At 39.9% G+C, this 15,009-nt stretch overlaps 2 protein-coding genes across 4 annotated transcripts in view; one reads left to right on the top strand and one right to left on the bottom strand.

Annotated features, from left to right (window-relative positions):
• LOC134674068 (nucleolar protein 4) overlaps nt 1-4,445 on the top strand; it is a 186,568-nt gene extending 182,123 nt beyond the window's left edge. Inside the window, exons 13-15 of one of the 3 annotated variants that reach the window (XM_063532119.1) lie at nt 13-86; nt 1,673-1,765; nt 2,624-4,445. In XM_063532119.1, the coding sequence (XP_063388189.1) occupies nt 13-86; nt 1,673-1,765; nt 2,624-2,829 (373 nt within the window). In that variant the 3' untranslated portion in view covers nt 2,830-4,445. Of the gene's footprint in view, nt 1-12; nt 87-1,672; nt 1,766-2,614 lie in introns of all 3 variants that reach the window. The other 2 variants (XM_063532118.1, XM_063532120.1) reach the window with 2 other exon arrangements.
• Nucleotides 4,446-8,587: 4,142 nt separating this feature from the next.
• LOC134674033 (uncharacterized) lies at nt 8,588-15,003 on the bottom strand. Its single transcript, XM_063532081.1, has 7 exons — nt 13,907-15,003; nt 13,667-13,826; nt 12,547-12,708; nt 11,102-11,195; nt 10,053-10,211; nt 9,517-9,587; nt 8,588-8,808 (listed from the first exon to the last, which is right to left on the bottom strand). The coding sequence occupies exons 1-7, from the start codon at nt 14,898-14,900 to the stop codon at nt 8,616-8,618; spliced, it is 1,833 nt and encodes a 610-aa protein (XP_063388151.1). The 5' UTR covers nt 14,901-15,003; the 3' UTR covers nt 8,588-8,615.
• Between the last annotated feature and the right edge of the window lie 6 nt (nt 15,004-15,009).

Genomic DNA, 15,009 nt, shown 5'->3' with positions numbered 1-15,009 from the left:
GTTAATTTTCAGCACCAACACAAATCCGGCCACAGCTTTGTCGAGCAGCGCCCTGTTGTCCACGTTATCAGCATTGCCTCCATCAGGTAAGCACAGCGAAAATAATATTTAGATTGTATGCCTTTAGTTTACATATTATGTTAACTATGATAGATAGATAATAGTACATCACACATGGTAATAGGTACGTACCTACTTAATTTATTAAAAAACCGGGCAAGTGCGAGTCGGACTCGCGCACGAAGGGTTCCGTACCATAATGCAAAAAAAGGCAAAAAAAAACGGTCACCCATCCAAGTACTGACCCCGCCCGTCGTTGCTTAACTTCGGTCAAAAATCACGTTTGTTGTATGGGAGCCCCACTTAAATCTTTATTTTATTCTGTTTTTAGTATTTTTTGTTATAGCGGCAACAGAAATACATCATCTGTGAAAATTTAACTGTCTAGCTATCACGGTTCGTGAGATACAGCCTGGTGACAGACAGACGGACGGACGGACGGACAGCAGTCTTAGTAATAGGGTCCCGTTTTACCCTTTGGGTACGGAACCCTAAACACGACACTTTCACACCGAAGTAACGAGCGCAAGCGAGCTAATAACCTTACTTCAAAGTTTCAACGTCCGCCATAACTCTTAGTTGTCCTTGGCGCTGTGGGCACGACTAGTAATGATTACTTTATGTTCTTGGTGTTCAAAGGATTAAGTAAACGTCCATAGGAAGAATCGTTCGTGCCATGGAGAATAATAGGGTATTATACTACAGATACAGCCTGGTGACAGACAGACGGACGGACGGACGGACAGCAGTCTTAGTAATAGGGTCCCGTTTTACCCTTTGGGCACGGAACCCTAAAAATATACAAAATGGTAATAGGTACATTTAAAATATACATCGTGTACACAATATCTATAGGTGCGACTAGTCAGGAAATATTAAACATGGTGGCATTATTAAATATGGTTTCATTGACGTAATATTCTTAGTTTGAATTTGACTACACGTTTTTCTAATACGAAAAGTTGATAAATAGTAATATCAATCGTACTGTCCACTATGTGATTGTAAACTGCTGATCTACCGCATTTAATCAGGGAAGTTGCACTATTATAGATGTTCATCTTAACCATTTGCTGCCCAGGTGGCCCAACTCTTAACTCTAGGTCTTTTGGATAATCGCTTTTAGTGTGGTATTGGTAGCAATGTACAAGTTGCAGAACATTCTCAAAAATTCAGTAACATTCTCGGGAATTTCCGGAAACTTACACGAGAATTTAAATTAAATTTCCAATGAGAACATTCCCTATGAGAATTATCAAAAAATGTACTATTAGTATTATTTTAATAAACTCGTAAATAAGACAGTCAGTTAAAATAATTGATAACGGCGGTGTCCAGCGACTTCCTGAATATTTTTTATGGTTCGTAAAATTTCGCAATTTTGGAAACTTCTCCTTGGTGCATTGCTAGGTCTTGGTAAATTTTTCAACCCCATCTGTCCATGTAAATCTACTCTCCCGGTGATCATGCGTCTAATCAAGCATGTTGGAACTAAATCTGAACATTTGTACAAAGAACTTGACCTTTTCTTACGGATGGTCTCATAGCATCGCTGTTATAATGAGTTTTGCTAAGTAGATTCTAATGACACCTACATTTTATTTAATTGCAGGTGTAGGCGTGAACGCGGCAATGGCAGCGTACCAAAGCGCACTACTGTCCGCTATGGCGGCGCACACGCATTCCTTCCCCACCAATCTATCCGGTGAGTTCTATTGCTTTTATGAATGAATGAATGAATGAATGAAATTTTATTCCAGAAATAATCCATATGTGATTAAAACATTTAAAACTAATTACATAATAAAATACAATTATTCATTAAATTAAATTAAGACGTACACAACAATTAATTATAAGGACCTGAGCCTCGGGTCACCCCGACCCCGTATATTAATTTTATACTGTCTAGTACTTTATACTGTCTAGTACTTAACCAGTAGGTTTGTTCGATCACACATTTTTGAAGAGGGAATGTGAGCAATAGATGGAAGAATTTTTTTGGGCAGACCCATTGACGTTAAGGTAGAACACTTATAACCTCATAATCCTTTCATCGGATTAGCTTTAAATCATTATTATTGTCTTGAAATTAAAAATTAATTTAAGATTAATATTGTCTCTATGAAATTACTACTTTGTGTGCGGTATTTACAGGGTGAAATTTTAACCACTCTGTATAGTGACTTTATATGTCATACTGAACAGCTTATGGGTCCAATTCAGAAATCGCGATTGGCAACACGAAAAATTTGGCTGTCCAAAAAAATCAGCGGCATCACATCAGTGGGAATGTATGAAACATCCAAAATTTATTTCGCGATTTCGACATTGGTCCCATAATAAACGTAGAGTATGACGTTGGTTAAAATTTCAACCTGTATATCGTCAGATGACAAGCAAAAGTCACTAATTACTAAAAAAAATTAAACAAAAATCGACCTTCTTTTAGTACTAATATGGTTCACTATGGCTATGAACTCGTGGTGGTACTTCGTGACTTTTGCTTGTCACCCGACGATATTGGCACATGATGAACTAATGCGTCCTTCAGCGCCAACAGACCTGTCCCTGAAGAACCCCTTGCCGGCGGCGGCGGCGGCGCACCCGGCGCCGGCGGCCGCGCTGGGCAAGCCGCTGCTCTCGCACAAGCTGTCGGGCGCCGAGGTGGGCGCCGTGCGGCAGCTCATCACCGGCTACCGCGAGTCCGCCGCCTTCCTCCTGCGCTCCGCCGACGAGCTCGAGACCCTCCTCCTCAACCAACCCTAGGACGAAGCCAAAACCGACCTCGCCAATATATTCGGTTTCAAATTTGGATATTTCTGAACTGTGCTAGTACAAATTGTGATTAAAATTCGTCTCGGTGCGGTTTTGAACGTTATTATTGACGGTGTCGTGTCAATTTTTGGTCTAAGTGATGACGGAAAAGATTTTAGGCGCCTTTGAGTTCGCTTCCTCGGAATGTGATTGCTGAGTTTTCGGTCTCATGATTTAGGTTTGTGACTTTTGTCAAACGAAAATTGTGCATATTTTCCAGTTTACTGTGTTGTTGATTCAATATAACACTGAGTTGGTAGAGTAGTCCTACTCGGCTTAATATAGACTATTATATCGGTTGGACACCTCTATCTATAATCTATAAAACAGGAACCTAAGTTTCTTCAAACATACTACTAGAAATAATTCATTGCAAGTTGTTATTTGTTACAGTATTACGGTTTTTTTTATCGATAATATTCACTGTAATGCATGTTTATATATTTAATTGACTAGCAATTTACTAAATATTTTTATCGTGACAAAATTAAGACGTTGGTAACCTTGCTAAACTGTGTTAAATTTCAGTAAAGGTTCTGGGTGCTCCTAAGGGTTTAGCAAGGTTGCTTACCCCTGACTTCTATGAAGTTCTTGCGCAAATTTTCATACTAAAATTTGGAGTTATGTGTACGTACTCTGTATGAAAACTTGCTCAAACACATCATGTTGATTGACCTTTATTATATCGTAAAGAGTTCACTAACTACTGTCCTACAAATTAAACTATAGGTAAGCTCGTCGTACAAAGCTGCCATATTATTGTAAAAACACACACTAAGTGTTGCCATTTGAGAAATTACTCGTTGGAAGAGTACAAAATTATTTTTGTGTATATTTAGGATTAAGAAAAAAATCAGGGAGATTTTAGACATAGGTTAAAAATTCGATATCTTGCCTGGTGCGTAAAAGTTAAAAGTACACTTTAGGGTTAAAGACCAAGTCGCTTCGTGCGTTAAGTTGGCTAGTAAACAAACGTGTAGGCAGCTTATGTCATAAAAGGTACTTAATAATGCAGAGAGGCCTAGCCGAGGCCCGAGTATTTTATCATTTCCATTCTTCGGGTTCGAAACACTTCACTTACATGGTAAACTATATTTAACAGAGTTTAAATACTAGGTTTTAAAGTGGCATTCTAGACTTAAGAAGCACGAATTTATTTGTTGTTTTGTATTATACGATTAGTGGTCTAGTTGTATTTATATGAGTAATATATTCTTATTTGTCTTTCGGTTTCGAAGCTTTTAAATATAGGTCGGGGTCGAATTTTAGTATTAATAAATTCGAATAATGCAATATCATGACATGTCGCACTGAACCTCGTAAAAATCTCAAGACAAGCCTTGTATTGACAAACAGTATTGAATAAATACGATTCAGTCTTTAAAATTGGAAAGTGATCAAGTAGGTACATTAACAGAGTATTAATTTAACTTTCAATTATTCAATCGATACCAGACCTATATCTCGTAATGAACACTATCAAAATTATCTTCCTTCTAATTCCTAATTTCCGATGTAATTTCGCGCGTGCTAGTATAAGGCTGGTTTTAGTCTTCTGGCGGACAGTACGCCCCCCCCCCCCCCATATCTAGCGTCTTTCGAGCGTCGGCGTCTGTCTGCGTCTGGTTAGCGCTATGGAAAATGACGTCGCTGCGCAGTTGCGTCGGCGTTGCGTCGAGCAGCGGCCATAGTTGTAGACGCCGACGCTCGAAAGACGCTGGATGTGGGGGGCCCCTACAGTCGTTGATCGTACTAAAGGGACGGCCAGATGGTCTGCAACAATGCTTCCGTTCAAGGATCACCTTCTGGTTTCCAACCGTATACGCGGTTTGCTACCAAATTTAGTACCTAAAGGCGTATCCAGATTAGTAAATTTTTCGCCAATTTGATTAAATTGCCCGATTGAATCAGGACGCAAACGTCAATTTCGCTCGCGAATTCATCCGCCGATAATGACCGATATTACCGATGAAATAAGGTACGGTCGCAAAAATATCAGTTTGTGACGCCAGTATTTTCGTTCTGGAGCATTTTTTTTTTCAATTTATCGCCATAAATCTAAAATTGGAAATTGACGCCAAATTCATTTCTGATCAAATCGACCGATTTCATTAGTCCCGTCTGGATACCATTTAAAGATGATCTTGGATATTTGAGAAGTATGTTTGGTCACCGTCTGGTCATCCCCTATTTATTTGATGCAACACAGCCCCCACTCTCGCGGAACCCCCATCATGGTACAAACGGATATATTCCCGCACTCGCGGGAATATGGACCGCGCTTATAAATATTCGCTTTGCTCAGTACAGTCGCCATCAGATTTATCGGAGCGGCCAAGGTGCTCACAAATATCTGAGCACGCCTCTATAGTCAACGCGTTAGAGTGCGTGTTCAGATATTGTGAACACATTGGACGCTCCGATATATCTGATGGCGACTGTATAATGTTTACGTTCAGTGTAAATCTATTTGTTACCATAGATTTTATGGCCAAGTACTGTAGGTAGGTTAATGTTAGTTACTGCTTACGATTTACGAGATAAGAATTTCATTTTTCCAAAATATTTCTAAATTTCTAAATACCTCTATCGGGTTGCAAAATTATCAAGTTTGTAAAATATCACCCGATATTTTACAAACATTTAGTACCACTTGTACTAAATATTTAGTAAGTACCAAATGTCCAAAATGCCACATACTGTTGAAAAAATCTGAATTAAATGAGTAAAATTTGTTATAAATGGCATTTTGTAAATCTGCTTCTAGCTGTAAAATTTAAGCCGATCAGAAAGTTTCTAGGTTTGGCCTAATTTTTTGTTTTAATTTAATTCCCAAAACCTCGTACTTAACTTTATTATAGTAAGATATTTTGTTATAAAACTTTATGCCTTTAGTTGTCCGGCCAGTCTAAGTTCTTAACTAAATAACTTAATGAGTAATTTTTGAACAGGTTAAATAATAGAATAATTACACACATACACGCTTATTACGTTGCCAGATAAGTTTATAGCTGTAATACTTTTTCTCAGTGAGAAACTTTAATGCAGTGGGCAATCTCATCTCAGTTTTATTTCGACTTCCAGTCGATGGTGGTAAAGTCTCATGGACTTACGCATGCCGATCCATAACAAGCGCTCAGATTTTATCTCTTCAACTAGCAATGAGATACACAGTTTTATTATATGCGTCCGACGCTTGATTGCTTGCCTATTTCACTTAGTTCAAAATAACTAATACAGGAATACTATACTAGTTAATAGTGATGAGACAACAACCAGCGAAGATAACACATACGAAGTTAGCAGAAGCCTGTTTCACACTGATCAAAAGTATTGTGCAGCCCACAAAATAATTGTATAAATACGTTTTAAATTTTGCCATTTTTCTCAATAGGATAAACGCTTTCATGCCAGTTTAAAATAGAAATTGTAAATTCACTTTTGAATATAAAATTGCCAAAGATTCGAATTGATTTGTATTTACTTGATTGTACCTATGGATATGGAATTGCTGATTGGGCGTTGATCATAAGTTAAGCTAAGTTGTTCGTAAGCTTGATTTCGTTGAATATCATTCCAATATTTTTCTAAAATACATAATTTGGTGCGAGAAGGGAGCCGTAGTCAGTGTAAATGGAGAAATTGTAAAAAGTATGTTTAGAGTATTATAAAAAAGTTGATTACAAATAATATGTGAAGTTGATGTTGGGAACGAAAAACGAAAGTGGCGGTGAGTAACGTACGTTGAGAAAATGAATTTGTTAGACATTAATATATATTATTATTAGAGATGTATAAATGGTTTACTATTATTATTGGTTCGAGAGAAAATACAAAATGGAGAAAAATACAAAATGGCGATTGTTACTAATTACGAAATGAGAATTTAGTTATAATTTTTGCAATTTCAAAATGTGAGTTTTACAATTTTGAAGAGAAAATATTAAATATGCTCATATACAGAACTTCCTGTTTTATTTTGTTCTAACGTTATTTTCCTACCTACTTGAGTAATAAGTATTACCTACATACATACGTTTTAGCCCAATATTGTGATGAAAAATAAATAAACAGTGCCAATGCTTGTTTTCTAATAGGTAACCATATTTTCAAGATGCTATATAATTTTATACGCACGCACGGTTTACCAATATTACATAATCATTCCGCGTAACTTTAAATTTAATTTTCTGATAAGATCATGTGAGCAATACGTTTGAAATTTGGTAAAAAGAAAATATGACGATTCAATTATGTGGTATTGTATAGTTCGTTTTTTTTAGCATTAGATAGAACTCCAAAGAAGTAAGCGTACAGTTTTTATCAGGCTCTTTAATTGTTAATAATTATTGAATTATCTAATGTAGCATGGTCAATACATATAATTGACTTCAAATTATTACCGCTAAAAGTGCCGGATTTGGAACCACAAGTTTACTTCTGCGAAGTTCTTTCTAATGCTAAAAAAAATGAACTATAGGAACGATCACAGGCTAATTCATCATCATCAGCATCCTGTCCTAGCCGGTTTCGGCCTCGGCGACTGGATATTCACTGGCTAATTATTCTCCATGCCACGAACGATTCTTCCCATGGACGTTTACTTAATCCTTTGAACACCAAGAACATAAAGTACCTAATCATTACTAGTCGTGCCCACAGCGCCAAGGACAACTAAGTGTTACGGCGGACGTTGAAACTTTGAAGTAAGGTTTACATTAGCTCGCTTGCGCCTGTTACCTTGGCGTGTGTCGTTTTTATTCAAGACGTAAAGCGGTCAAAAGGTTAATTTTATTGTTCTCAAGCATAGGCAGTGAGAATAAAAGAATAATTCAAATTCTTATGCACGTCTTAGTGCTGGAGCTTACAAGATGGGCCCATAACCTACTATGTAAAAGGAAACGCACAGATTGGATCATTGGCCACGACTGACATATAATTTGAATTCACAAAACGAAACTACAGATACCATAGATGAGTATATACTACAACTACTAAAACCTATTTGGTATTTAAGCACAAACTCAAACGCCACTTCGTCGCTTGCGGGATACCGACTGACTGCTGGGAGGGCATTGCATTACAAAGATCGGAATGACGTTCTAGTGTCCATAAGAAAGTAGATCAATTTGAGCAGCAGCGTCTGGAAGACCTAAACGCTAAGCGTCATATCCGCAAGACGCGACCTATAGTCCGTTTTTTTAGCATTAGAAAAAACTTCGCAGAAGTTCGCTTGTGGTTCTAAATCTGGCACTTTTAGCGGTAACAGTAAATTACATGTATTGACCATGCTACATTAGATAATTTAATAATTATGAACAATTAACGAGCCTGATAAAAACTGCACGCTTGCTTCTGCGGAGTTCTTTCTAATGCTAAAAAAAAAACGAACTATAAGCCCTCCTACATATAGGTACACCCGCAACTCGACTGGATAACTCCATTGCGCATCGTGTGACCGTTTTGCGAGCCACATTAGGGCATTTCATAATCCGGATAAGAAATGTTGATGGAGTCGCAATTGCCGGATACCGCAAGGAAGGAAGAGATTTAAGCACAGTCGCCATCAGATATATCGGAGCGGCCAAGGTGCTCACAAATATCTGAGCACGCCTCTATTGTCAAGGCGTTAGAGTGCTTGTTCAGATATTGTGAACACCTTGGCCGCTCCGATATATCTGATGGTGACTGCACAATAAAATAAAACAAATTACGAACGCCATAGAATGTATACCAAGCTAATATATAGTTATTTCTGGTTGTTTCTCGCCGGGCAGCACGATGGGCTTGCGGGGATGGACGGGCGGGCGGTCCAGGAACGGGCTGTTGCGCTCCTCGCCCATCATCTCCGAGGTGGCGTTCACGATGAAGTTTATGTTGCGGTCATCGGCCACATACGAGAAAACTGCGGGGAAACGCTTCGTGCCGCATCTGAAATTCAATTGCTATTTAACCTTTTCGCCGCCATTGACTTGATGTAAAGTTGACATTTCGTGCCACCCACGCCACGACTGTTTCGGTGGCTGACATTCCTCAATTCACCAACGGAGCGGGCAGCTCACGTCCACGAGGGTTCTGTTAACCACTAGGTGAGTTATCGCCCGGGAGGCGATTGGTCATGGATATCTGTTCCTGGTTCACTTTCTAATACCTACTTCATTGACGTGGCGGCGAAAACGCAAATAAAGTAAATGTAGGGAAGACCGACATACATAATTTTTGGTTGAGAAGACCGTCTTAGGGCAAGAATTCTCGTATTCGAATACGTATTTTGCTTATGGCTCCTCTACACGATGGGCCAACGCCGGCCACTCCAAGGGGCGCAGCCATGCGGTAGAATGAGATAGCAATATCACTTTCTCTTTCTAACGCATGAATGCGTCCCTTGGAGTGGCCGGCGTTGGCCCATCGTGTAGAGGAGCCATTAAACACAATCAGAAAGGAAAAGCTACGCTATTTCTGCTCGATACCGACATTCATTAAGTGAAGTATATGCACCAACGCAAGCGGTGAAAGTGCTTGTAGGCGGTCCTGCCACAGATACATCTGCGAGTCATACTACAAATTTATATAAATATTACAGGAAATTTAGAAAAAAATCGCCGGGATAATGGTAATAAAGTTTTCTGCCAAACTTACAACTTCCGGAGGCCCCAGGACGCCAAGCCCCAGAGGACGCCGTCGCTCACCGCTGGTGCGCCGGTGTCACGCTATATGAAATCAACAACAGAAGCTCAAGTGTGGCACACGGATAAGTGTGGCTGGCTTTCACATTGGCACAGATTAAATAATAGTACAGTCAGCGTCATATAGTGGGTCGCATTTACTAATTTTAGCGACGCGACGAAATCGCAGAGTGGGCCACGCCTGACATTGGGCCTGTTTACACATTCACTAGTGTTTATTTATTGCGAGATCATAGTACATTTGTCACTAAACCTGCCTATTTCAACCTTTTTTACCTGTGTTGTGTACAATAAAGTGATTACTACTACTACTACTACTACTAAATGCGAGTAGCAAGTAGGTAGCAAATGTATGAACTTGCAATCTTGCAATAAACACGAATTAATGTGTAAACATGCCCCAATGTGAAGGCTATGAGAATGCTTTTTGCTTAAAATGGTTTGATTTTTTTTTATTTCATAGTTATATAAAACTGGCAAAGGACTCACGGTGCAGGGCGCGCGGTGTCCGAGCTGCTCAAGGCAGAAGAAGCTGTCGTGGAGCGCAACACCGAACCGTTTGGTGATCTCCGCGCACTTGCTTTGTGGCATCAACCGCATGTACACCACCTGCAGCGTCAGCCGCAGTCGGCTGAACACGCCGTCGCGCTGGATAAGTGATAGTTAACGTTATTCTACAAATAAATAGGGTATAAAATCACGTGTGGAACACCGGGGTAAGAGGTAAGACACTAAACTTGTATGTGAATAATGTGAACATACCATTCTTAAGAAACCGACATTACGAAATAGTAGTTTGGTTGAGACTATAGAAATTAACTCAAATACAAATAAGACACATTGTATTGTTTCATTGCGTAGTTCCTTATGATTTAGAACAAGCATTCATGTGTAATTCAATCTGTTTACTGTGGTCCATTGGTGTGGCGTGTGGTCAAAAGTTTGATCAGATACCGCAATGTAACGGGTACAAGTTCTTGCTAGTCCCTCGCTAAAGAAAATGTTTTCTTTCACTATAAAATAAATAAATAAATAAATAATAATTTACCACTGCCGCCGAGGCGGGGACCAATGGTAATGTTTCATGTGAATGCACTTTATGCCCGGCGGGGACGAATGAGAATACATCAGAAATCATACACTTACCAGCGACACGATCAACAACTTTCCTCGAGATTGTCAGAATCAGAACTGACCAGTAGGAGCAATCTGCCGGGAATATAGGTACCTACACTGGCGTACAAAAGTGCATGGAGATGTTTCAACCGTAATATTAAGGCATTACGGTCGACATCTATCCATGCACTTTTGAACGCCACTGTCTGCCCTATTCGAACTTTAAGATACGTCAGCTAATAGATATTGAAACGATATGGATTAGAAGTGTCAGTGTCAAAAGTGACATTTTTCTTTGAAGAAACGTCACATTTGACACTGACATATCTAATCCATATCGTTTCAAGATCTATTAGCTGACGTATCTTAAAGTTCGAATAGGGCCGTGTGTACCTATTTAATTGTAATCATAGTTACAGTACCCTTTCAGCGCCATAGCTGGTGACCCAAACGTCATCGAACGGAGGTCCCATCGCTTTGTTGGGCAGGTCCACCCCGTGTACAGCGTCTGAGAACCTGTATACGAAGAAACGAATGAAATAGGAAATTTATAATTTGGGCAACATTTCGCTGGAACAATATTACAGGGTTGGAGATGTGAGAGGTTGGAGATATTACACGGTTGATGGAGATGTTTTTGATAGTTTAATTCAGCGGTCGGCAACAAGCGGCCCGCGAACCTCCCTAGCTATTATGTTGAATGTATGTAATATTGACAAACGACAATGTCTGATAAAGTTACAAATATCAACAAATTGCGGCCCACGTCAACTTCGTTATTACTATGTGGCCCTTGGCTGGTAAAAGGTTGCTGACCGCTGGTTTAATTAATCAAAATCGTTTTGAATTCACTAGACTTATATCGACCGGGATATGAACCGTGATTACCTTTTGTAAGGTAAAATGTAATCACGGTTCATATCCCGGTCGATGTATGTCTAGTGAATATGGGGTCATCCATTAATTACATCACACGTTTAGGGGGAGGGAGGGGGTCAAGAAAATGTGACATATTGTGACATGGGGGAGAGGGGGAGATACAAACTTTGTGACGTCACTTTTTAACTTCATCAGTAACCGAAAATTTATTTAAATTATTTTATTCGCTGTACATTTAAATAACAAGATTTTAAAACGATAATCATTTTTATTCGTTTAATTTTCTTTCCTAAGCAGTTTTGGGTTATAAAATTACTAATATTTGTGTCGTCAAAAATATTTTGATAAAACATTAATAATACTTAGGGTACTTAATTCGATTTGGTGATTTCGTAGAAAAAATGTGACGTCACACTAGGGGGGAGGGGTTTGCCAAATGTGACCAAGTGTGACAAGGAGGGGGGAGGGGTAAAAAAAACCTAGAAATTCGTGTGACGTAATTAATGGATCACCCCTATGTGGTATTAGTGTAAATGTAATCGGTTAAACTTTTGTAATTCGTAAAGTAACAATTTGACTCCCGCCTCGCCCCTTCAAAACATGCCACGAATGAGCCTTTTCTATGATGTAGGAGCCAAATCAGCCAAATGAGCAGACAAATCGCCTGATGGTAAGCAATTGCCGTTGCTCATAGGTGTCCTTGACGCAACTCCAGAAACCTTGAAAGTGCCTTACCGGCTTTTAAGATGGGAATAAAGATTACGAGTTAGAAAATGATTAGTAAGTTGTTCAAATTTAAGTTACAAGATTTGAAGCAAATATACAAACGGGTAGGTAATATACCTGCGCAGGGAAGCTAGAGACATACCAAGTATACCAAGCTAACTCAGCAACGATTTTGAAAGCGCACTGTGCAAGTGTTATTTTGAACGTCAAACTTATAAAATTATTACGACCCTAAATAAAAGTGCCTATAAAGAGTTCTCACCTGAGTCTTCTGTCCAGTAACGCTAGTGCGATATCGTTCTCAGGCGCCTTGCGAATGCTCCAGAGGGGGTGTTTCCGCACCTCGGCGATGTACGCTATCTGCCCTCCCGTGTCGATGCTCTGACAGCCAGCGCGGATTTTCATCCGACTTACAGCTTTAGACCTAGTTTAGATTGAGTACCTAGATTTTAATACCAGAATAATGGGATACAATCAACTGACGATTAAACGATCAGCCTAATGGGTAGGTACTTGAGTAAGTATAGTAACTGAGATAGAGTAGGTTCATTGAGAAACGGGCGTGCGGCCGAAACTGTTAACGATGCCAATAGAAATCTGATGCCCGATCTTCGAATGGCAGAGGGTTTTTATTACTCGAGTTTACAATGGTAATAATGCCCTTCTTACACGCAATGTTTTGATTAAGTACACAAAGTAAGCCAAATAAATGTTACCTAAATTCCTACGCTAAAAGTTGCAGATATTCGTTTTAGGTACCTACCTCTCTAGGATTTGTTCATTCGTAGGCGACAGTGGCAGTAGGTAAATATAGAGTAGAGTAGATGCCGTGAGAGCTGTTTTCAGTCATATTTTATGCGGTTTAGACATAAACCTAACTTGAATATGAATATCACAGACCGCCTTACGACGTTTTAGTGTTTCAATCTCGACAACTGTAATTTATATTCGTTTTTAACCCAGAAATGTACGGAAATGTCAGTCAAGTTATTTAAAGTAGTAATTATGTCCCCCATAGAAGCGCGCGGGTGGCCAGTGGCGGTAAGAGCGACTTTCAATCCGGATGTTGCGGGTTCGAATTCGAACCCCGGCTCGTACCATTGAGTTTTTCGGGAGTATGTACGAAATATCATTTGAAATTTACCAGTCACTTTTCGGTGAAGGAAAACATCGTGAAGAAACCGGACTAATCCCAATAAGGCCTAGTTTCCCTCTGGGTTAGAAGTTTAGATGTCAGTCGCTTTCGTAAAAACTAGTGCCTATGCGAATTCTCGGGATTAGTCGCCAAGCGGACCCCAGGCTCCCATGAGCCGTGGCAAAATGCCGGGATAACGCGAGGAAGATGGTGTCCCCCATTGTTCTAATCGTTACCTAGGACTTACTTCCAAAAGCAGTTGGCGGTGGATATAATGAGCTGCGGGTTGAGGATAGCGCCGGAGCACCAGTGCTCGTTGTCTTTCTGGATCGACACCATGTAAGGGTAGTCCTCTGGGTCGGCGTCGCGCGCGGAGATCAGTCGCCGACTCGCCACCGGCCGGCGCGCTGAGCAAATTACCAGGGTTACAATGAAAACAACATTTAAATTTTGAGCATTTATTGACTGCTTATAATTTATGATTTACCTTTGGAATTACGTTTGGACGGAGCACGCCGTTTTGCGTCGGCTTTTCCAGCTTGCTTGCCAGCGTTTCCTTTTAAGGGTTGAACTTGCTTAGTATTGGCAGCTCTTTCCTTGGGTACTTTTTCATTAGCAGCTTTTTCCTTAGGTACTTTGTCATTACCCGCTTTAACCTGAGGTGCTTTGTCATTCCCAGCTTTTACCTTCGGCGCTTTATCATTGGCAGATTTTTCCTTCGGGGGATTGTTATTGGCAGTTTTTTCCTTGGTTTTTTTGTCATTGCCGGCCTTTTCCTTGAGCGTTTTTTCATTGCCAGCTTTTTCTTTGGGTGCTTTATCATTACCGGTTCTCAAGACGCGAGACCGTGATTTGCGTTTACGCATTCCACGTTTACCGTTCGAATTTTTCTTTCCGAAAGTCCGAAGATGTCGCGCTGGTTTTCCTACGCTACCCTGTCTAGCGGACTTCTTCGATCGCCCTCGTCTTTCCGCCCGGAATTTAGCTGAAATCTTGGAGTTCTTTGCTACCCCTGACCTACGAGCTATAGAAGCGTTTTTTGGGGTACTGGCGACGGTTGGTACATTTTCCTTGGGTTTGGATGCTTCAGTAGTTTGAGTTTCGCTCGCTTTCGTCGCAACTTCGGTCTTCGATTCGTTGGCCTCCCTCTTACTCCTCCGTAAGTCTTTAAAATATGGAAGTTTTTTGACCCTGCTCTTGAGGCCTCCATTGAAATCAAGTGGGAACAAATTACTGTCCTCCGGGAGAGAGTCGAACTTCTTTTGTTTGGCCGGCCATTGGGGCATCGGCGGTGGGAACCTTGTGAATGATTTGCCTTGGTTCTTTTTTTTGTAATACGATCCTTCATTAATTATTTTAAAGTTATCTCGATCAGGGTGGACTTTTTTCGGATACGACTTGTATATAATTGTTACGGCATCGTCCGAAAATACAACATTTTGTAAATTGTAAATTATTAACAACAGGAACAATGTCTTCATTGTTCAGATTTGAAAGCAGATATTGGAACAGAAATTGAAATCATATTGTGGTGATAAGTTTATAGCATTTCGTAATGAAATTTATCGATAAGGTTCTCACTAACTTTAT

Source organism: Cydia fagiglandana, chromosome 19 (genome assembly GCF_963556715.1).
Source record: "Cydia fagiglandana chromosome 19, ilCydFagi1.1, whole genome shotgun sequence".
Classification (NCBI taxonomy): Eukaryota; Metazoa; Arthropoda; class Insecta; order Lepidoptera; family Tortricidae; genus Cydia; species Cydia fagiglandana.
This window is presented reverse-complemented; position numbering and strand designations above follow the sequence as displayed.